The following is a 25,420-nucleotide window of genomic DNA, read 5'->3' on the forward strand; positions in this document are numbered from 1 at the left end:
TTCTCATCCCTATTGTTGAAGAACATTTCATTAGGTACAGACAAAAGAAAATATTTATATCTCAAATTTTAACTTGTGTGTAGGGGTCCTTGCTGCTCTCTGAGCTTGGTTGTTTTCTTGCAGACATTTCATTACCCAATTAGGTAACATCACCAGTGCTAGCAAGAAAACAACCAAGTTCAGGGAGCACCAAGGACCCCACATTTTAGTCAGGGCAATATGTCTTGTTTTATCTTGCAGTGCTGAAGTGGATTGACACGCCGTAAACTGGTTTTGTGACTTCCTATTATGAAGCATGGCTAAATAAATAAAGATATGCCTATACATATAGCATATGCTTTTTATCAGAATGTGATGAAATATTTAGGAAGTTTAGCCTATTGGGGATTGAAGAAGTATGCCAACATTCATAGAAATTGGAGGGAGGCTTTTATATTACCTTGATCATTGTTGCATAATAAACATGCTAAAATTAAATACATACATTAGAATGGTGATTGATCAGAATTTAGAAGAAAAATAAAGGGCTTCTGATGGAGGTGTACCAAACTAAAAATGTCTTCATGAAAGAGGAGCCAGTGATTGTGCAAAGACCAAAGTAGTAGTGAGTAGACCAGTACTTTGGATAAGGAAAGCGTGCAAAATTAATTACATGCATTGTGAGAACTGCTCCCTGGGAGAACAAATGACAGTGGGTTTTCTGTGGATTTGATTACCAGGAGACAAAGGGATCAACAACCATATTACTCACAATCATGACAGAAAGTTCACAAACCTCACTTTCTGATCACTTTTGGAAATTTCCTATTAACCCTATTAAAGCTATTAGAGACTGACAAGTTTGAAAACTCATTGTTGAGTGAGTCTATCTGCAATTTATCTGCAATTAATGTGCAAAAAGAAAAAATTACAAGTTTAAGAACTTAAAGAATTTGAAATGTACAGCAAAAAGTTAAGTAAGATTTTTATCTTAAAAAATTACAAACTATTAAAGTGTTCAGATAAATTTGGAATGTTGCTTTTACTGTAAAAATTTGAAATTAACTATAAAAATAAACAATCTTCTTCTGGTTTGAGCTTCTTCAGTGACAGACTGAAGCCTCATCTCTGCGAGGCTTTGATCCGTGCTCGCCGCTGGAGCATCCTGAGCCGGCTGGCTTTGAGGCTAAGCCACCCCGTAGAGGTGGTAAAGAGGGGGGAGACTGCCTGCAGGGTTGAGGAGAGCCGCATCTCTCCTCCCCAGCTGGCCATTACTCCCTTTCCCAAAGGCGGTTGCAGCGGTGGTCAGAAATGGCCACCACAAAGAAGAACTCGACCAGAAAAGAATGTGCAGGAGGAAGATAAGAAGAGAAAGTTTTGTTTGACCGGATCAAACAGCAAAAGCAACAAATAAGGTACCCTAGAATTGAAACTATTAAAAAACAATAACATTGTTCCCTAAGAAGATTTTTAAGCTGCGAAGGAGAGAGAAAAGGGAAAAGATTTGGTGTTTTTTTTTTCTCCTTTTCCTATACTGACAGCTAAGAGACTTAAGTAAGAAATTGGGGGGGGAAATCCACTTTGACATCAATAGGCATTTAATGCTGAAAATAAAAAGTCAAAGGGATAATAAAGATTTCTGGATAATTAAAAACTTTTGAAAACAGGAAAGGAGAGAGGAAGAATAAAAGGGCAGGATCTGGAAGGGAGGAGACTGCCTGGAATTAAAAAAGAAATTATAGCAAAATCTCAACAAGACTTCCAAAAGATACATTCTAACTGAAATATCACAACAAAAACCCCAGGAAGAGAAAGTTGAAAAGGAAATAAGAAGATATAACTCAGGACTATCTGAATTACTTGATGATTTCTGGATTCTTGGTTATTGTTTTGAATGACTAAAATTAATCGGGTGGTTGTTTAAAACTGTTTAAAATGGCTCCACTTTTAGAAGAACTGAAAATGGAACTTAAAAAGTACAAAGAAGATGCACAAGAAGGGAGGGGTTCTTTTGGCTTCGTATTTCAGTTTTTAGAAATGGAGATTTGGAATTATGAGAAACAACAAGAAATGCCTGCAGAGCAAGAAGATTGCGACAAAGAAGAAGCCATTTTTAATGAACAAGTAATCTTAGATGGGGGGGGAGGAAAGGGGGGAAAGATAATGGAAAGTTTAAGATTGGGAAAAATAACTCAAAAAAATAGAGTGAAAAATAAGTATAAAATCAGAAAGCAACAGAAGAGGGAAATGCAGAAGAGAGAATTAGAAATAGAGAGACAAGGGGGTAAAAAGGGGAGGGAGAAGATGAGAAGGAAGAAAGAAAGGAAAAAAAGTCATAAAGGACAGAAACAAAATACAGAGAAACAAGGCCTATTTAGAGATAATGGGTGAAAATTTAATGGAAAAGGGGATTCTGCAAAGGTACATAAGATAGTATGGTTATATTAGAAACAGAAATAATTTTAGAAAATATGAAACAATGTATGATTAAAATGTCTGATAAAATAGCTATCGTAATTCAGTGGAATGTTTGTCAATAAATAAATGTAATAAAAGGTATATTTAATGATTTATAAAACATATGTGAAGAGAAATAAGGGAAAAATTAATTATGGAGATTATATGTGTTTTTAAGGAAGTATGATATTTAATTGAAAAGAAGTGTTAAAGATGTTAAGATTTTAATGAATATTAATGATAGAACTGAACTGGAACGGAATGAGGGTTTATAATTACATATATTTACAATCTTTTTTTTTAAAGAATATAGTGTGTATTATAAGAATGTACCAAGCAGAATTCGATTGGAAGTTATGTATTATGTATTATATTGAAGGTCATAACCTTAAGGTATATATGGGTAGTTTAAATAAGAGTTGAATGGATGTAATTAAAAGATATACGGGTGTCATACTCCAATTAGTAACTACAGGAGAAAACTTGTTTAATGAGAAAAGATAATATGAAATTGAAACAGAACAGACAAAAGTATAAATACAATGATTTGAATTGAGATGAGATAATCAAATTAAAATCGAGAAAATCAAAAGAGGGGAAAAACTATATAGAAAATGTAAAATAGTATAAGATATGGAATAGAATACAAAAAGGAGCATGAAATTGAGTTTTGTGTCTGTATAAAGAAGTTCAACCCGGGACCATGCTATTTTCAAAAAAGATGTTTTACTTGTATTTTGTATGTGTGAAAACCCAAATAAAACTTTATTAAAAATAAATAAATAAATAAATAAATAAATAAACAATCTTTAATAAAAAAAGAGACGTTTTGTCTATCCTGGCTTTTATAAGCCATAACAAAGATAAGTTACTAAGTTACTTTATGAAACTAAACCCTTGAAGGAATTAAATATCCTAAGCAGAAGAGGGAAAAAATATAAGCCTATTCTTGATGTTGTTTAATATTGTGACTTGTGAAATGACAAAAAACATTATAACATCAGAAACATTAAAGCAGATCATTGAATAACTGAGCTAGAAATTAGTAACTACAATATCAACTTTGTTAGTAATAATGTCTGCTTCTATGGATAGACTATCTCCAAAACAGGTTAATGAAAGAATAACAGATATGGAACAAATTTTATATGGTAAGGCAGAGAAAGTACCAAAAGTGGAAATACAAATGACAGGTTGGATCTATAAAATAAGCTTGTTAAAACTTTGAAGAAATTTGTGTGGTGGGATAAAAAGAAGAGAAATCAAATCCTACAACAATATTTGATTGAATTAAAGATTATTCCTATTAGAAGTAACAGTAAGAAATATCCAGTAGGTTTATTTGATCAAGCTTAAAATAAGACATTATTGCAATATTCTGGCAATCTTTTATGGACTTTTCCTAACACCAAGATTTAAAAGTTGATACTTTATGGATTTGCTAATAGATAAGGGATGGAATATGGGATGAAAATATAATTATTTGTAACCTTGTAGGTGGTGAACAGTCATTCAATTTGTTTATACTTGTGATGAAATCACTTCATTATATATAACAGATAACAGATAATCAGAGTTGAAAGGGACCTTGTAGGTCATCCAGTCCAACCCCTTGCCCAAGCAGGAGGTCCTACACCATTTCTGACAGATGGGAGTCCAATCTCTTCTTGAAAGTCTCAAGTGATGGTGCTCCCACAACTTCCAAGGGCACATTGTTCTCACTGTCAGAAAGTTTCTCCTTATTTCCAGGTTAAATCTCTCCTTGTTCAGTTTCCATCCATTATTTCTTGTCTGGCCTTCAGGTGCTTTAGAAAATAGCTTGACCCCCTTCCTCTCTGTGGCAGCCCCTCAAATATTGGAACACTGCTATCATGTGTCCTGTGGTCCTTCTTTTCACTAGACAAGCCATTTTTCCATTTTCTTATATTCTTTGTTTTATTTCTCATGGATACTGAATCTTAATAGCAACAGGGCCTTCCTTCCCTCAATCCTATGAAAGAATTACTTCATAGAACTACACAGAATAGGGTCTTTGTCTCTAAATTGAGGCTATAATAGCTCCACAAGCAAGCAATATCATGGATCTAAACTCAGGGTGATTGAAGAATATTTCTTGCCTTATTCCAATTCCTCTTATTCCTCATGCCTTCTACATGTGTGTTTCTTCTGGACCCAAAGTTTTCCATTTTTTTCAGGCTGTGGCCATGTTACTTTTTTAAAAAGTTTCTGTGATCCCATGAACAAAAGGCAAAGCTCTAGTGAGAGAAAATTAGCTTTTGGGGTGAACCATCAGAGTTCCACAGAATCCCATTTGAAGAGCCTGATGTTAGAATATCCTTCTTCCCCTTGTCTCTAGGAAGGCTGGTCTTGTCTTCTCTTCTCTCTTAAGGGATTTTCCTCACCAAACATAGCACTCTCTTCTCCAGCTTCTAGCATAATTGTTGACTGAAGCGATGTTGAAGCATGGCCTACCTAGCAGCCAGTCATATATCTTCCAAATCAATTTCATTTTGGCAAGGTAGTTTACATTTTGTTGCTGTTATTGTACTACCACAAACCAGCCCAGTGGATGTGTCAAGAAAAAATAAATAAAACATGTGGACCAAATAATGAACCCTCACCAACTTGTAGTTGAGTCCAACCTAGGTCTTGTTTATATATAGAACCTTCAATTCGGTAATAATTAGAATTAATTACTTTTCAGTAATGATGAGTGAGGTTTTTTTTTAAAGAAAAGTCATCAAAATGTGCCTTAAAAAGCTTTCTATTGGAACAACATATAAGCATCAGTAAATATATAGATAGATCAATGTACAGAATAAATCATTTCTGACATAAAACATAGCATATAGTAAGTAACTTTGTAAAGACAGCCCATATGGTGAAACAGTTGAGATGATAGAGCAAGGAGGCCCATCTTGAATTCATCATTCTATCATAGAGTCACTGGCACATTTAAGGATCTGTCAACCAAATAGGGTTTTTCTTCAGAAGATAAACTGAACAGAAACTCTTATATGTTGTGAATCAATAAAAGTTACTAGCATAAATGCAAATCAAGGTTTGGAAACCTGCACACCTGATTGGTCCTTATACAACAACTAGGGATTGGTCCATAACTAGTCCCTGATTGGCCACTATTTTGACACTTCTCATTGGTTATTAGTTTGAACTTGTTGCACATGTCATTGGTTAATAAGGTAGCAGCTAACCCTATAAAAGGGTTGCTGCTGCCCATAGCCTTGCTCTGTTCTGTTCTATTTACTATTATTAAAGAGTTGAAGTCACTGGTCAGATGTCTGGTCTCCATTATTCTCCAAACTTAACACTGGCGACGAAGGTGGGATACGGAGACCGAAGAGCTGACTGAGTTACAGAGCAACCAACAGAGCACGTGGTCGAACACGCACCATCAACGGCAACATGGCCAGCGGTGCCGTACCACCCGCTCCATTCAACCCAGAAACCGAAGACTGGGAATCGTACATGGATAGGTTCCAGATGTTTCTGGAGACCAACAATTTGAAAGATGCAACAACCGGCAAAAAAAGAGCTATCTTTCTAACTCACTGCGGCCCTACCGTGTTTAAAATGGCAAAATCACTTGCCAAGCCAGCCGAAGTAAAAGAGATGGACTGGGACGTCCTCGAGCCTTTACTACGGGCTCACTACGCGCCCACCATGCCAACCTTAGTCAGAAGACATGAATATTACCAGAGGGACCAACGGAAGGGCGAAAGCCTTGCCAATTACATCGCGGACCTCCGCAACCTTGGAGGCCTCTGCGGATTCTCCGACTTAGAAGAAGCCCTCCGGGACCGCCTGGTTCTGGGCCTAGAAGACGGCACGATCCAGAGCAAAATTATGGCTAAGGGGGACATCAGCCTCACCGATGCCCTTAAAGAAGCCACGGCAGCGGAGGCGACCAAGAAGTCGGCAGCCCGAATGCGCCGCACCAACGCACCGCCACGTCAACTCGCCAAAGATACCTCGCCGCTCAGAGAGACACCTGGTGTCGACTCACCACGAAGACCTAGAATCCCCATCAGAAAGCGATGAGGAAGAGGTCAACCGACTCCGAACGGAACGAGACCAGTTCACACAACCCTCATCCCGACCGTGTGCAGGATGTGGGGCGAATCACCCACGATCCAGCTGCAAATTCCTAGACGCACTCTGCCGCATTTGCGGGAAACGAGGTCACATCGCAAAGGTTTGCAGAAGCAAACAAAACTCCAAACCCCGACAGGCCGAATGCCAGTCTTCCGGATTCTTCGGCACACACCGAGAAAAACTGAACCACCAATGGGGAAATCACTCCTACAGAAACAAACCGTCCACCACTTCCATCAGGCGTGAAGAAACCAGGCGGGAAGAGACCCACCAAACAATCACCATAGGCCACGCTACATCCCTTGATGCCGGAAAATCCGGTAAAGGTCGCCATCGAAAACAAACCATGTGTGATGGAGGTGGACTCGGGATCTTCCCTCTCGATGGTGTCGTGGAAAACGCTCCAACAGCTCATTCCAACAATTCGCCGCCAAGACCTTAACCCTCAAAGGGTTATACTCAAAGACTATCAGGGTAACCGAATTCCCGTCGTTGGGTCCCGCAGATTCCAGGTCTCTTTCAAGGACCGCACCCTCGCACTACCACTGACTGTCGTGGACCGCAACAGGCCTAGTCTTTTAGGCCTTCAATGGTTCAGGCCGCTCGGAATCACTGTAGCCGAGTCCACCGGGCCGAGAGCAGCGATTGGGAGGAAGCACTCGTGCAAGAATTCCAAGACGTTTGCGAACGGACTAGGCAAGTACAAGGGGACCCCGATCTCGTTTAACTTGAACCCTGAGGTAGCACCCATCCGCCTTAAGCCGCGTCGGGTGCCGTTCGCCTTGAAGCCTAAAATCGACGAACAACTCGATAAGCTAATAGCGCAGGGCGTGCTGGAGCCCACCGACCACGCCCATTGGGAAACCCCTATAGTGACGCCTATCAAGCCTGATGGGTCACTAAGAATTTGCGGGACCTACCAAAGGACACACTTTCCTTATTACTGTCGACGCCTATTCAAATTGACTCGAGTTCCATCGAATGAACACAACTACAACGGACTCAGTTATCAATAAATTAAACAGACTATTTGCCACACACGGGTTTCCGGACGTGTTGGTCTCGGACAACGGCCCACAGTTTACTGCATTACCCTTTGAACAATATCTTGCTGATCGGGGCATCCGCCATGCGCTAACCTCGCCCGCGCATCCTGCGGCGAATGGACGTGCAGAACGCATGGTACAATTTGTAAAAAGACCCTTCACAAAATGGAATTTGGCAACATCGATGAGAAAATCAATCGAATTCTCTTGTTGCAGCACATCACGCCCCACAGCGTGACCAACAAAACGCCCGCTGAACTTCTTAAACTACGATCGCACCTTGACCGGCTCCACCCCGCATTCGCACCGGAAAAGCCCTTCGGCTCCAGCAGCAAATGCCGGGAATTTAAGGTAGGCCATTTAATCTTTGCCAAAAACTTTTCCGGCGACCCGTTATGGATACCCGCAACCGTTACCCACCTTACCGGGCCTAGATCTTACCGCCTGCTAACAGACGATGGGAGGGTGTGGAAACGCCACATAGACCAACTCCGATCGAGATTACCAACCAGCGCCCATGACTCCCCAGGTTCACCATCTCAAGGGGGAGGAAATATCGAGGAAATTGACTTTGATATGACAAATAGCAGGCCAACGGAAACCCTACGGCCCAGCGAAACACCGGAACTTGAAGCGGGAGGGAGTTGACTTTTTCAGGGAACTTTAATACGGGGAAACCGAACTGCAAAACCCCGAAGAAACACGGAGTAGCGGAGACAACCACAGTGAAAGCAGCACAGAATCACCGTGCAGCGAAACATAATTTAATAAAGATCATCCAAACGCTCCACCGGAACCAGACCTTAGACCAAAACCGGTGGAGCCACGGAAATCATCCAGACAGACCAAACGGCCTGTCTATCTTGAGGATTTTATTACAGCTCCCCTCAAACGGAACCCAAGGGGGAGGGGTGTTGTGAATCAATAAAAGTTACTAGCATAAATGCAAATCAAGGTTTGGAAACCTGCACACCTGATTGGTCCTTATACAACAACTAGGGATTGGTCCATAACTAGTCCCTGATTGGCCACTATTTTGACACTTCTCATTGGTTATTAGTTTGAACTTGTTGCACATGTCATTGGTTAATAAGGTAGCAGCTACCCCTATAAAAGGGTTGCTGCTGCCCATAGCCTTGCTCTGTTCTGTTCTATTTACTATTATTAAAGAGTTGAAGTCACTGGTCAGATGTCTGGTCTCCATTATTCTCCAAACTTAACATTATATGTACTATCTTTAGTACCTAAGTGAAAGATGGGGTATTTATGTAACCAAATCCATAAGGTCAAATCAGTATTCAGCTTTTTTTCCTTTTGTTTACATTCTGCATGAAAAAAACATTGCAAGCCCTACTTGTTAAACTACCCTAAGAACCTAGTTGCTATTTATACAAGCTTTGCCAGCATAGCACTTTTTTTTCCAGAATGAGTGTTTAGAAAAAGTGAAAAGTAGAAGCATTTGTTAGTATGTTAGGTGTTTATTAATAGACAGGATGCTGTCATCTTTGCTACAACTTAGTCTGCTAAACTGTCAGAATTTCATTTACATAAATGGGTGGGAAGCTCTTTTCTCATATATGCCCAACAAACTGAAGACAAAGTGCTTGCCAGTGTTTAATTTCTTTTTTATGTTCCAGTTAGAGAGTAAGTGGAGTGTCTTTCATTTCACAGTGTCATGAATATGGTAATATATGGAAATCACAGAAAGAAGATCATGTGCATTGCAAATCTCACACGTATTTACTCAGAAGTAAATCTATTGAATTCAGGAGGGAGTTAGTTTTGTGTATTTTCCACAGGTTTGCAATCTAAATTCAACACATTCTTTACTGAAGGAATTCCTGATAAATTCAAATCTCTTTGTTCATATGAAATTCTATTGTCTATAAAATGACAGGTGGCCAGATGTTCATGAAGTAGAAATCTTTCCATTGCTTGCACTTCCCAACTTCATCTCATTCCTTTTGTTCATCAAGTAAATGAACATAACACTATTTAGGTCCTGTTCTTGTGTGTGTGTGTGTGTGTGTGTGTGTGTGTGTGTGTGTGTATGTGTATATGTGTATATATATATATTCTTAAGTTTTAGTGGGTACTTACATGTATGGCATTCAGCTTAGTTCGAATTATTTTCCCACGTCATAGTAGTGGTGCTTTTAAAGTTGTAGCAACGTTTCAGCAACTTTAAAAGCACCACTACTATGACGTGGGAAAATACCAACAAAGCTGAATGCCATACATGTAAGTACCGCTAAAACTTAAGAAACATATATATATATATATATATATATATATATATATATATATATATATATATATATATATATATATATATATATATATATATGTATATATATATATATATATATATATATATATATATATATGTGTGTGTGTGTGTGTGTGTGTGTGTGTGTGTGTGTGTGTGTGTGTGTGTGTGTGTGTTATGAATGTGTTTGATGAAGGTCTTATAATAGATATACCAAAGAAGTCATCTTTAGAACCCCAAATGCGCGTGTTCTGCCACACAAAAAAATATTCACTCATGTTTTTTTCATGTTTCAAAGGTGACTACAAACTAGAAACCAGGGGACTGTGAATTCTAGCCCTGCCTTAGGCATGAAAGTCTACTGGGTGACTTTGGGCTCGTCAGTCTTTCTCAGCCCAACTCACCTCACAGGGTTGTTACTGTGAGGAAAATAGGATGAAAAAGATCTATTAGATATTGTTCGTACCTTTGAGTTTTTTTATAAAAATAATGAAAATGGGAAATTAAACAAACAAATAAACAACTAAAATAAGAAAGCAAAGGAAAAGAGGCAGGTGGTATGGTTAATAAAACTGCCACTGATTTTTTTCAAGCTATCAGTTGAAGTCACTGTTTAGAGATTCCTATTCAAGTAAAACAACCAAGGAATGAATGTGAGATCATCAATAATATGTACACATTTTCTTCACGGAGGAAGGCCACATTCCTTATTGTTCAGCTATAAAGTGAGTCTGTGCAAGACCTTTCCCATTGCATTTCACTATATTACCAGATTTAGGTAGTTGGGGATGTAGCTTTGGTTTTTTTTTTTTTAAAAAAAAATTCTTTTGAGTTTCCACAGATGTTCAGTAGGCAAAATATAATGCATGCACACCCTCTAGGGGAATTTCACTGATGTTCAGTCAGAATGCCTACAGATATTCCACTAGGGCAGGTCTTCCCATTTTGCTTCTAATGTTCTTATCTACAAAATCCAGTGAGCAATTCATTGGTCAGTTCCTTGAACTAGTCAGACGACATCTTAATAAATGTATTGCCTATATTGTATCATGACCATACTTCTATTTATAATGACTTTAAAAGCTAAATGAGGTTAGAGATAAATGGACCAGAATAAGATCTGCTCTGTTTTTCTGCTCCTTTTGCAAATAGATTTTTGTCTGGAAAATTTGGAGGGTTTCTTGAACCATTTGTTTACGAAAAATGTAGAAAATGTTTCCCAAAGTGGATCAGGGACTCCATAAGAAGTTGCCCTTTCTTTCTAAAATGTAATAAATGATTAATAATTGGGAGGCTGGGTATTTCTTGTCACTTTAACTTTTTAAAAGCCTCCCTGCTGACAGCGGGGGAAATATTTCTTCCTTAGTATCTCTGGTTAGACCAAGGAGCTGAATAGCAAGCTGGATTTTATTCTGATTAGCGTTCATCCTCTGGGAATGAAATGAATCAGTGAAATTCTTTTCACCATGGTAGATTCATAGTGGAATTCTTTTTAATTCCCAAGTGGGATGTGCATGTATAAAATGTGTTTGGAAGGCCAAAGAGGTTTTTCCCATTAGGGATAGAAATGAGCAGAGAAAAATACAGAGAGAGAATTTATTAATAAAAGATTGAGTGAAAAACATTGGGTTTTTTTAAAATTTGGTTTTAATTTTCATGCTCGGAAAACTATTTTTGTAAAAGTATTTCTTGAAAGGAATAAAAACAAAAAACAAAGAAAGCAATGTGGGAACACCTGTTTTTTTAAGCTGTGACATTTCAGAAGATCAGGCGGAAGAACTGATTCTATGCACTGAATGACTATTATTTAAAACAACAAAAAGGGCAAATGTTTTAAGATGCCAATAGCATTCTTTTTTTCAAAAGGTTATCTGGCGTATGTTCAAGCCATAGAAGTTAGTATTAGGAGGTAAAGAAAAGGAAATATCACAAATATTCTTAATATATGCTACTGCTTAGAATTGTATTTTCTTTCCTTTTGGAATCTGCAATAGTCCTTGATACAATATGCTTATTGCATGTCTCTGTTCCTTTTATATACAAATATATCCATACAGACTACTGCACAGAAATATTTTGGTGTATATATTTGTCATAATGGATATAATTAATAAATGTTGATAATGTTAATAATTTTTAGTATTTGCGTACTCAGAGCAAGATTTCTTCAGTTCGTTATTTTATATCAGAATAGTAGCAAACTCTAGTATTGGTCATATTATTGTCCTCTTCTTTTAATATAATAAATATTGGAGGGCAGACATATAAGAAATTACAGTAATTTGAAAATTAAGGTATTGCTCAGCTATCTCTATTAGGTAGCCAATCCCTAGTTCATAATATGCTCAATTGAATTTAGATTGATCTGTGAATAAATTATAACCAGAACCAACTTATTCACCTTAAAGCTTTGCTGGCTTAATGTTTCATTGTTGATTCATTATGTTGTGAGTTCTCTATTGACAGTCTAATGCTTTTTATATCTTGATAGAAACAGCTCAACTGATAGATATGGCTATCTTTAAATGAACAGGATTTAGCTTATCCAGTGAGGACAGATTCATCAGTGAATGAAACCCTTGAGAAATACTAAAACAAAAATCAAACCATTACAGGAGATTTGCACAGTTCCTCACTTACAAGGTTGTTTGTTGGAAGCGTAGTGCAAAAGATTTGCCTTTGGATGAAAGGAGAGATGAGTGTCATGCTGTAGGATGGTTCTTAAACCAAATTGATGAAGTGGTCTACCCCATTTGATGTTGGATAGTTTCATATGATACAACTTCTGTTAGTGTTACAATAATGAATACAAAGGCTTCCAATTCTAGAAATGCCTTCTTAGAGGTCTGAAGGTTATCCTAAGAAGATGACCTTATTGCTATTGAAATTTGACCTTTCTCTATCCGGATAGCTTCTCATCAAAAGTATTGTGAATACTAATGAATAACATAAGTTCACATACTGTACATACTATATTGGTTAACAAAGCTGAGCTATGGACCATTAATTTCCTGATATGGATCTTGCTTCTGCTAGTGACTATAACTTCACTATATGCAATAAGGGATTCATCTACTTTGCACAACCATTTCTTATACAGCAGGATGAGCATTAAAAGATCCTTAAGTATTCTTATTATCTTCTACCTGCTTTTGTGATCAGCATATCCAAACTTCATATGTCTTACATTTTGTCTCTCAACAGACATATTATTTATAATAACAAAAATACTATACTGATGTTTTATAACATTATACAACCATTAAGAGGTTTTTGAGGGTACCAGCCTGTCCAACCACTTTTTTTCTCCAATAAAGTTCCAAGCAGGCTGGCACTAGCTTTTCATGTACCTTCCTGAAAATATGATTAATCCATTTTGAAAAGAAGATATAATTGAATTGTTTTGATAGCTGCCAGTACATCAGATGGTCTTTGAAGATATTTATCCTGTTTATTTAGACTGCAGCTGTTGCTGAATGCAGTGTAATGAAACATCCGAAAGTAATTGTTTAAAGTCTAAAGGCAATAAATATTTGGAGGCATGGCAATAGGTGACAGAGATTTCAAAATTAAGGGTCTCTTCCGCTGTGCTTTGCATTTTACTTAATGCCTGCTGAAGTTATACAAACAAAGGCAGGATGCTCTGTGAACTGGCTGAAAATCAAAGCTAGACCACATGAATGAAGTGAGAGAAACAGGAACCACAACATAAATCAGTAAGCTGTAAAACAGCCAGAATGCCAAGGTAACTAGATAAGAGAAATTCAAGGAGCAAGGATTTATAATAGTAGAATTCCAGTAGCCTACAGAACTTTTGAAGATATTTTTATAGCTGATGCTATAACATCAGCCTACCCTACTGCATTCCAATTGATTGTATTTTAAATAATTTCAGGCACTCTGATACTTTCACTCAAGGATTTATTTGTAGGGTTCCAGATTGTTCCAGCTCAATGGCGTAAACCAAGTATTCTGCTGGTAATTTGCTGATAATCTTAGATACAATTAAGTGTTCCCTTATTCAAATATACTTCAGATATAACAGATATTGCCTATCCTCATTACTGTTTGAAAAAACTTTGCTTCCTAAACAGCTTATTTTTTGTCAACATCTGTCTAAATCAGACTGATGCTCGGCTTTTAGATTGCATAGTGGTATGGTGCATGGGACATTTTATAGAATTTTTCCTTCTTTGGGATTTCTCCACTTACGTAAACTTTATTTTCTATTTTTCTTTTTTAAGAAATTGATGAGATTTTGTTTAAACCGAATTCAGGTAGCAGTAGAAATTTGTTTCAGAACACTTGATTCTCATTCAATAGAAGCATTGATGTGTGAATTATTTTGCATACACTCACTTTCATTTCTCACTCTGTGGGCAAAATACAGTTTTAGCTTGGATTATCACAAAATTATTAATAATAAACAGTAAAAGTAAATTTCAGTGTGAACTGTTGGGTGAGAAGAAAGGAATTAGATATACTGTAGGCTTCTTGTCAGTGCAAGAAATCTATATTTAATATGAAATATCAAGTTTGATCCTGAAAGTGATAGTGAGTTGCATTAAATGACTATTAAATTGTTATGTAACTTGGCTTGCTTAGTTCAGTCAAATATTTCTAGATAGTGAAAAAGAAGATAGGTTGTCCTACAACATGTTCCATTTTCAAGGAAGAAGCCAACGCTAACAACTTGTTTGGATTCATAACACTATTTAATAGATCAAATATCATAATAACCTTCCTGAGTTGAAGCTGGCTTTATCCAGTTGACATATTGTCATTATCTGTGGGCACTGGCCATGTTCATAAACTGCAATCAGCATTCTGGCAGTATTTGAAATTTAGCATTCTTCTCCATTACCGCATTATGTGAAAGTAAGCCCACAGGCTAAAGATTAAGTTCAGTGAGGTCAAACAATGAAATGAATAAAATTAGCACTTTCTAGAGTTTGTATAGAACTTACTGCTATTATAGTAACAGATCCTATATCCCTCTAACTGCCATGTCAAAATAATCTAAGAGCATGATTTATAAAGTTTTGTGGCAAATCCAGTGACTCTAAGGAGAAGGAAAAGTGAAATGTTAACTAAATGGGTTTTCTCCAAGTTCTATGTCTATCCATTGAATTCATTTTCTTGCTAATATGAAAATATACGTGTCATTTTTCATTGTACAAGTATTTATTTATATATACGTGAATTTTATAAATGTACAACTTCAGAGATTCCAACTCTGAAATGTACTGTGTAAAATGTACAAACATATTGTTCTATAAGATCATTTTTACATGGTTACACTTTCCAGCTTCCTGCACCCCAAATCTTGCAATCTATATTCTATTATATTTTTACCATGAGCAGGCATAATGCAAAAATCTCAGTAGTGCTTCGGTTTGTAGCTAAAACTAGGAAAGTATAATATATTGAAAATCTTTTCAAAATTACATAAATGAAGCATGGTGACAAAAAGAAAGGAATACAGAAATGGTCCGGGGAATTTATCTGAATATTAAAGTTGTAATCTGTGGATTACAACTTTAAGACCTGACAATTTAAGGGACTGCTTCCCCTGTGATGAATCTGTCCAATTGTTAAGACCAAAAGAATCCTTTCAAAGGTGCCTCTTCTGTAAGAGACCCTTTCTGCTGGCATACAAGTGCTGGATTTCTCTACCTTTGTTTCTGTTCACTTCTTTTGGAGTTGTGATTGATCCCTCTCGCTTTCAGTGTTTAGGGAATCTATAAAAACACCTCTTTCAGCAGGCCTTTAATTGTTACACAATTTTAACATTTATCATTGTATTTTGAACATTTTACATTATGTTCTAATTTTTTTAAAAAAAATTATTATTCTTTTTCAATTTACATACATCTTTAACATTTTTGACAAATACTGTGACATCATTGTCTGTTCTAATTTTTAAATTCCGTCAGGTGCCTTGAATGGTTTGCTGTTTAAGAAATGAAATCGATGTCCTTTACTTGGAATTATAGTTGTTTGGAATTAATTACCTAGAGTATCTTTTAGTTGCTGTGTTGTTGGTGTGGGTATTATAATCAGCTATAAAAGAATGTTTTGTACCTCATCATTGTGTGGCGTGTAATGTTTAAGAATAAAAGTTACTTCAGAAAGACCCAGGTGAATACATTTGCCTCATTATTCTCATCTGTTCTCGATTCAGATATATGTAAATATCTAATCATATCTTCTTCTGACTTCATTCTAACCTGCTGCTAGAAATGTTGTTAGCATTTCATCAGTTCAAAAGTCTTCCCTTTTCCATTAATGGAACAAACATCCCATTTAACAGCTTAGTCATGGATAAAAGCAAATTTCCTTTCATGTTCATTTCTAAGATCTTCTTGCTTTGTTCTCATTCAAGCTGGATTTTATCTTCTGTTGACCACATGATTTTCTACAGCGCTTATAGTACATCCTAATACTCCTGAGTTCTTCACAGTATCTGTAGTACATCTTAACACTTCTGATGTTTTAGCCTGAGATCCATGAGGGATGTCTTCTTGTCAACTAAGAGCTATAAAAATGACAGACAACAATGGGAAGAATTACAATATAAGATTTGGCAATATATATTAAGTATGTATAATGTCCAGTCAAAATATATAGCTTAGCATTGTGGAAACTTGCTCATAATACCTTTGATACAATCCTTTATCCTAAGTGCTAAATTTGTGAAGTGGGAGGACTAGCCCTATATGTTCATAGCACAGCTCTCTGTGCAAAATGTCGATCAGCTAGGCTTTTGTGAGATGTAACAAGATCGCCTTACCTTTCTCTCAAACCCAGCTCCACATGCAGCATTTACAATTAAAAAAAAAACTTTAAAAAGGAATGTGGATACTTGATTAGTTAGCAAAATATATATGCGGCTCTTTAAAAACAGATTTAAAAAAATATATCCTGAAGCACAAAGAGAAGGAGAGATTGGTTTAGCTTTCAAATCCTCAATATAACATGCCTGATGTTACAACTAAAAAAACTGGATAGGGATCTCAGCTTTGTTTGCAGAAGGGTGCCAGGACTGCAGCAGTAATTCCATGCCTCCTATTTCTTATAGAAACTTCCCAGCTTTGGACCCTATCTTGAGCAACGAAAGAAGATAACAGCTGAAAATAAGCTGAAACTAAAGGGACAAAGCAGCCTCCTTTCCCAGCTTGAGAGAAAGTGTTTTGCTCCAAAGAAGCCCATCCTGGCCGTGAAGGTAAGAATAAATGAAATTTCACATAAAGGAAGAGCAGCCTTTGCCAAAGAACATTTTTACATTTTTTTTATGATTGTATTTTGTTCTGTGGGTGTGTGGCTAGCATATCAATAATCTTATATATGTAATCCTCGACTTAGATCCATTTATTTAGTGACTGTGCAAAGTTACAGCAGAACTGGGGGGAAAAGTGACTTATGGCTGGTCCTCAGAGTTGCAATCCATCACAGCATTCCCACAGTCGTAAGATCAGAGTTTGGGTACTTGGCAACTGCCTCATATTTACAACGGTTGCAATGTCCCAGGATCATGTGATTGCCACCTTCCCAACTGGCTTCCGACAGGCAAAACCAATGGGGTGGGCTGGATTTGCTTAACGACTGCAGTGATTTGTTTAAGAACTGTAGCAAAATATTTTTTTTAAATTGAACAGAACTCATTTAACAACCACTTTACCAGCAGTGAAAATTCTGGCTCCAGTTCTGGTCCTAAGTTGAGGACTGCTTGTAGATATGTATAGAGTAAAGTGACTAAAATTCATTGTTTCTGTGGTTTAGGCCACTATTTAGATAACTAGAAATTGATATTCGCATTAGGCTATTTATATCTACCATGCAGTAAAATACCAAAATCAAAGTTATGCAGAGATGAACTATATCTCTGTAGTATGGCTTTGTATTTTCAGGAAAGCTAGATTAATTTATACAAGCATAGTGTGTTGGCCTCAGATGGACCTGTGAAAGTGAGTCTTGGGTTTTTCATGTTGTGTGATCCTTGACATTTTTCCCTTATACACTTTACAGTGTTGTAAAAGGAGTAGTGACATATGACCAATGTCTGGTTGTGTATCATTATACTTCCTCTCTCAGCTGCTAGTAATTTACATAATATTGCTATTTCAAGCAATGGTTTTCTGATACCATTGTATCTTTGTGTCTTCTCTCTGTGTACATGAAAACATTTTTTGCACATGAAAACACCAAACAAATATTGTTCTTTATTTATTTTGAGAGGGCTTGGTGCTTTCAAAGACATTGTCACCTTAGGGGTTTTAGAGTTTTATTTTCCTTGCAGGAAAAATATTGATGAAAACATCAGGGAGAAAAACACCTGCAGTTTCACTGAGGGCTAACTTTGCCATGGCAGATGAAACTGAGAATTGAGAAAAGATATTGAGGAGAAATGAAAGAGCAGATAAAGACAAATGGAGAGAGAGAGAGAGAGAGAGAGAGAGAGAGAGAAAGAGAATCAACTACATTTATATTTTGCATTTTTGCTATAAAAAGAATTGAACAATTAAATGAACATGTAAGCAAGAGTTTGAACAAAGATAGTCTCTTGAAATAATAATTATAAGGAGAGATTGGGCAGAAACAGTTTACATTTTTTTAAAAAAAGAAATAATAATTTTAAAAGAATAAGAGCTGATTTGTAATCAAGTATCAGCCCAATAAAATAACAACCAAAATAGAAGAAATCCATGAAACAGCAAGGAAAATAGTTTCAAAACACCAACATTCCAACTTTCTTTTACATTTATATTCCATCTCTCCTTCAGGATTTCCAAATGGCTTATTTGCACTTGCTTTTTACAAGTCCTGTAAAACAGGTTAGATTGAGAGAAATTGGCCCATAGTCACCGAGTAAGCTTCCATTGCTAAGGTAAATCTGAACATCATTCTTCCCAGTCCTAATGTGATACATTAACTATTACAGCACACTGACTTTACAATGCTCAATATTCTTCTGAATAAATATGCTTTCTATCTCCATCATCACTTAAAAATTGAGCCACGATAAGGTAGAGAAATTACTGTAATACCTATTGATTGAAGTTGTTCCTCGTGAAGAATTATTTTAAAATCTAATTATTTTATAAACTGTGTGTATTAAGTGATCCTGAACCTGAACTTCTACAATAGCATTGTAAAAAAATGTAAGAGTTCTACTGAATGAGTCTAACAACTTACCTAATCCACCATTCCAACCAGAAACTTCCAAGAAGATCTCTCCCTTAATGTGTCTGGTTCTGTTTTATTTCTGTGACTTCATCTTGGTGATTGCCTGAAATAGTCCCTGCAACTTTCTTGGCAACATTTTCAGAAGTGATTTGCCATTATCTTCTTCCTAGGGTTCAGAGAGAGGGAATGGTCCAAAATTATTCAAGTGACTTTGTCCCCAAGGTAGGAGTCCTATGGGTCTTTCTGTGTGTACCTTAGAGTCAGTGGCAACTGCCTGCATGAATCTCTGCAGTGTTCTTGGCCAGATTTTGGAAGTGAATGGCCCAAGAACAGCTGACTTCATGACTAAGACAAATCTAGAACTCACAATCTCCCAATTTGTAGCCTTAATCACTCTACAGGCTCTCTTAAGGCAGGACTAACTGATGGTCTTCTGCTTTCTGGTCTCATGCCTTTAGCCATTACCTTAAATTGGCTTTCTGTCCTGATTTTAAAGTGTCCTTGTTTTCATGTCCCCACACTGAGTCATATGCTCCCCTTTGTTCTTTAGACTTCTCAGTTCCCCACAAATTTCATCCAACCCCAATTTTTTCTGGTGGGTTCTATTTCTTTTCTTTGTCCTTTCTCCTAATCCATTCACTCTTTCCTTCAGAAATTTGTTTACGGTGCAATTTTCATTCATTCTCTCTGCTTTTTTTTTTCATATTGATCACTCACTTTTGTATTCAATACACATTCATCAAACCCTCCTTCTTATTTTATTACTCCTTAAGTAGCCTATTTCTACTGCGTTCAGCTTATTTTTTTTATGTTTCTTAGGACAGATCCAACACTTACTTCCATATATCATAATGGGCAGGACAGCATTCTTTCCACAGTCCTTTTTTTCTGTTCTTAACAAATGTTTTCTAAACATGATTATACCCAAATCCATGAAAGTCATCTGTTTACTGTAATTTTTCCCAATGTATGTATAGTATATTTTGCAATTGTTTACACCATTTTACTTGCCATTTTAGATTCCTTCAGTTGTACACATTTTTCCAGTTATATACTTTTGATATACCAATATGATCTTTACTTCAGGCTAAAAAAAATCCCGGACATGATAATGTTTCTTATAGAGCAGTGTCTTTAGCCCATGAATCATCTTGGTTGCCCTTCCAGCTCTTTAATATTATTTTGCAAGTGAGACGATCAAAATTACACACATGCTGATTATAGTGCTTCAGGATTAAAAAAAGGAACAAATCCTTCTATATCAGTATTGTTTTGCCATCTTAGTGACCAGTTCTCCAAAGATGGAATCACCATAGAGTTGTGTGTAATGCCACACCTAGAACCATTAGAAACTATAAGAATGTATTAAAGGCATTGCTGTACTCGGCTGCTTTATTTTCTGTTCCCTTTGTAATCATTCTAAGAACTTTAGGTCATGGTGCGCTACAAATAATTTCAAAAATATGTTGAACTGAGCCTTGGAGTCAAAAGAGAAGACTTTTTTAATGCATATCTTATATATTGCCCAGTGAAATTCCCCCCACCTCTTTGAGCCATAGTTCTACTTGTGCCCCAACGCCTAGAGAGCTAGATTAATGGCTATTTAAAACAGGGCCTTTTTATTAGCAGCATCCTGATTGTAGTGCTCCCCCCAGGCCAAAAATGAAGTCAATCCAAACTCACTTTTCAATATTCTTTTGTGAAGAAGCAAAACTATCTTAATTTAACATTGTTTCGAAAGCATATTAAATGATTTTGGCTCCCTTGCTTCTTGGGTTTATGGTGAGTTTTAATTGTTTTTATTGTACATAGCCCTAGGCACCTGATAGGTAGGAGAGAAATTTATAAATGCAATAAATACATTAAATAAACTGCCTTCAGTTGCAAAGAATCTACATGAATAATACTGGAGAATTCTACTTAAAAATACCAGCTCAAAATTGTTTCTAATATAATGGACTGCAAAGAAAATGTTTACAATTATTATGTTTTTGTTGGTTATTCAGAGTGCCAGATGTCTAAACTATATTTTTAGCCACTTATCAAGTCCTTTCCAAGAATCTGGGGTAGGCAGATATTATTTGATGATGTTAAAAGTACCATCACTGGATGTAAGCTGTTCCAAGTAAAACTGCCTTTTGCAATTGACGGGTGGTGATTTTGTCAATGCTGATGGTGTTCACATGGTGCTCCAGATGTTTTGGCATTGCACCCAAGTCACCTATTATTATTGGTACCATCTTTGTTTTCTTTTGCCACAGTTGTTCTACTTCTTTTCATTCTGTGATTTTTTTTTTCTCCAGTTCTTTCTCTTCTAGTCTATTGCCTGAAAATATTCACTTTCCAGACTTCTTTGCCTTTCTTATCAATAATTGTTAAGTCTTGGGTGTTAGGTGGCAGGTGCTTGTCTGTTTGTATTCTAAAGTCCCAGAGCACTTTAACTTCTTCATTTTCTTCTACTTTGTCTATATTGTGGTCCCACCCGTTCTTGCTTGCAAGCAAATGGTATTTCTTGCAGATATTCCAATGCACTCTTGTTCCATTTTGTCGTGCCATTTTTGTACTCAGTTTGTGCAATATTATTTATTGTTATTGTTAGGAGCTGTATATCTGTTAGAAATGCTTGAGGAAGTCAAGGTTTACAAATTTCATTGCCTCCCAAAATAAGCTGCACGTGTCAGCTGGCCATAGTATGGAAAAAAGGAAAAAAGGAAAAAAAATACTTGTTTCAAGTGCATTGAAGAGAATGCATGTTTAGAAAAAACATTTTACTGAACATACTGTACCTTTTAAGAATGAATTTTGTTTCACTTTGTATTCTATTTTCTGGGCAAATACATGGAAAATTTGTACAACGGATTCATACTCACCTACTACATTCTGTCAATGTGCAGATTGCTTGACTCATGGAATAAGTTACAAACATTCCAAAATATCCTCTTGATTTTATTTTCTCTTAAATAAACTACTTTTCTCCATTGCCTTTAATATCATTCTTTGGGGCCATCATGGCTGTTGTTCTGCCAAATGCAATCTCTTTCATAAGTGGAGGATTATCAGTTTTCAGATATGAAATGGAGCTAGTCGAAGTTACAAGCTACCTAGATAAGCAAGCAAAATCAAGCTGGACAGGTTTCTATTGACATTAGGAAACTGATAGAAGGATTGAATGTGACTAAAAGGGATCAAGATCAGATTCACTGTTAAGATTGACTTATGGGATGGACTAAAGCATCTTGCCAAAGGAAGATTGCCGAAGGGAGGGGTTTCTACTACTGCCAAGGGACCGGTAGTCAGGCTTTTATACTGCACATCTTTCTCCCTCCCTTCCTCCCTCTCTCCTCCCCCGAGATAGGTAGACAAATGGACCGATACAGTCTGCAGTTGCTCTACAATTAGTTGCCAAGATCATATGGTCTTTCTGTCACCTCTTCTGTAATTCTATGTTACAATGTGTGTACAGGGAGGAAAGGAGGGAGGGAGGAAGGGAGGGAGGAAGATGTGCCAGGTCCACTATCACTGTGTTCTGGAAAAAAAATACACCCCTGCAGTGCTCTCTCATACTGAAGGGGCTCCAAACTTGATCCTGGCCTGCCTTCAGACATGGCCACATATTCAGTGAGACTTCAAAACACCAATAGAAACCCACATTCTTTTCAGATGTGAACAAGATTAATTTGTGTTTCAGGCAAGTAATATTTCCAGTAATCAACTCAAGCCTTTTTTCCCCTTTTCTTTGTACTATCACCAAATAATTCTGAGTAATGGAATGATGTCAGGTTTTTGTCCATATGTTGTTTCTCCTGAATATGCACCTCAGAATTACTGGGAAGTTGCTGAAGGGTGACAAACATTAGAACATTCTCCTTAAACAGCTGCAAGTGCTTTTTCACTTTTTCCTATATTCCCGACTGGTGAACAATAAACACTTAGCCAACATTAAACTCTCCACTGGAGTGTTCTTTGTCACCACGCTTCATATTATTACCTTATTATCTGATTTCTCATGACATCTAGAGTGTACTTTGGTTTTCTTAGTTTCATAAGCTCCTATTTGTATTTTTCTTCTCCATTCCCTCATAAGAGTTATTTATTTCTTTGCACACCCCTTTCTGTGTTTTCCAAGCTGTTTGTCTTATAACTTCATTTAATCCTCTTGAGGATCGGTATAACTTGCTTTGCCAGTTTAATAATGTTGTCATTCCATCCACCAAAATGTTCATTGATTCCTTTCATCTGCCAGACTCTCTGTAAAGATGACCTTCTCATTGGTGAATCATATGGCCCAACTCTGTTCATTTTAGTAGCACAGTATTATGTGCCCTTTTAAATCTAGGTCAGTCCATTCCTACAGTTGCTTCAGTCCCAACTTTGTTTCACCTCTGCATCCTTTTTTTTTTAATCTTTGTCCAAATTGAATTCATTTTAGGATATGAAAAGAAATGTTCTCATGGATAATCATAAAAAGTTACATTTAGTTTTACACAAACTATTTTGAATTAAAGAAACACCAGAACAACTAGACACAAGAACAGTTTTTCCCCAAATGTCATCACTCTGCTAAACCAATAATTCCCTCAACACTGTCAAACTATTTAGTAAGTCTGCATTACTATTACTATTAATCTTCCCATCCTTCCTTTCTCCCATCTCTTCCCACTTGTGACTGTATTACTGTAACTTTGTCGCTTGTATCCTTACGATTTATATTGACTGTTTCCTAGTATGATTTGATTGCTTATTGTACCCTATGGCTATTATTAAGTACCTTATGATTCTTGACTCTTGACTAATGTATCTTTTCTTTTTACACTGAGAGCATATGCACCAAGACAAATTCCTTGTGTGTCCGATCACATTTGGCCAATAAATAATTCTATTCTAAACAAAAAACAAAAAACACTAGGTTATTTCTAGAAGCCCGACACTCTGACAAATTAGTCATCAATAGACCGCTAGTCATAAACAACATCTACATACTGTGTAAAAGAGACAATCAACAATCCAAAAGGGAAACCAAAAAGACCAAAACACCTCCCCATAAGCATTCAATCCCCAGGTGAGCATAGATTAATACCAAGATTAACATTAGACTAACAGTCAAGTAAACAATAACCCTATCAAGGAACTGCCAAACAAGCTAACAGTAAACAGTCCAACCAGGCAACCTCCAACAGTACCCCCACCAACACAGACAGGGAATGACACTAGAATATAAACTGAGAGCAACCCCCACCCCCTTCTTACTAGGACTGATGATGTTCTTAGTTTGGGTAATGAAATGTCTGCAAGAAAATAACCAAGCTTAGAAAAACACCAAGGACCCCTCACTTTGAATATTGTGTGTGACTTCTGTGCGAAATGAATTTTAGAAATTCCATAGTTGGATCACACAAAAAGAAAGAGGAGAAATGTTTAAAACTTTTGGTCAACTTGGACATTGGCAGCAGTAAACGTGAGTTACTTATCAGAAAGGAAAGAATATCTGCAGGCTCTGAAATGAATGCAAAGTTTTACCCAACGGAATGTCAAGGCACGTGATCAGGTTCTTGCTTGCATAAAGCAGCTGAGAATTTTGGAAGGGATTGGTGGGATAAAACATTTAGTCAGTTGTTCCATTAGCTATCACATATTTTCTTCCTCGTTGAATTAGAGCAGGGAGCAAGCAGAATGTAGATCAAGACAAACAAGGTTTATGGGTTCCTAGTTGTTCATAGGTGCTGTAGACCAGGGGTCCCCAACCACCAGTCCGCGGACCGATACCGGTCCGTGGAACAAATCCTACCGGGCCGCTGGTTTGCTGGGCGCCGCCATCTTGTTTTAATGAAAAAGTGTTTCCGGTGAGCTTTTCCGGTAGAAAGCTCACCGGAAGCACTTTTTCATTAAAACAAGATGGCGGCGCCTAGTCGGTGAGCTTTTCCGGTAGAAAGCCATTTCTACCCAGAAAAGCTCACTGGAAGTGCCGGCGCCGCCATCTTGTTTTGATGAAAAAGTGCTTCCGGTGAGCTCACCGGAAGCACTTTTTCATCAAAATAAGATGGCGGCGCCCAGCTGATGCCGGTACCGGGCCGCGGTGCCCAGCTGATGCCGGTACTGGGCCGCGGCATAAAAAAGGTTGGGGACCACTGCTGTAGACAATTGATTCTAGTCTTTCTTTGCTACTATCTCTCGTGGCTAAAACTTATTTTCTCATAAACAAACAAGTAGACCCATAAGGCTAGTATTTGTCTTCCTTTGGACTAGAACACATCATCGTCACCTAACATAATAATACTCACATAGTATAATTTAAAGTATTCTACTTCTCCCTGTTTTTTTCTATCTCGGACATTATCTCTTTCCATCTCTGTTTGTGTCTCATTCTTCTCAG

General features: G+C 37.1%; 1 protein-coding gene across 4 annotated transcripts in view; it reads left to right on the forward strand.

Annotated features, from left to right (window-relative positions):
• DPYD (dihydropyrimidine dehydrogenase) overlaps positions 1 to 25,420 on the forward strand; it is a 679,957-nt gene that overhangs the window by 637,175 nt on the left and 17,362 nt on the right. For all 4 annotated transcript variants that reach the window (XM_087960624.1, XM_087960625.1, XM_087960623.1 and 1 more), the window contains one exon: positions 16,946 to 17,089. In XM_087960624.1, coding sequence (XP_087816750.1) covers positions 16,946 to 17,089 — 144 coding nt within the window. The remainder of the gene's footprint in view (positions 1 to 16,945; positions 17,090 to 25,420) is intronic.

This window comes from Notechis scutatus, chromosome 3, assembly GCF_049901735.1.
Source record: "Notechis scutatus isolate UNSWTSFEM ecotype Mainland chromosome 3, rNotScu1.2, whole genome shotgun sequence".
Lineage (NCBI taxonomy): Eukaryota > Metazoa > Chordata > Lepidosauria > Squamata > Elapidae > Notechis > Notechis scutatus.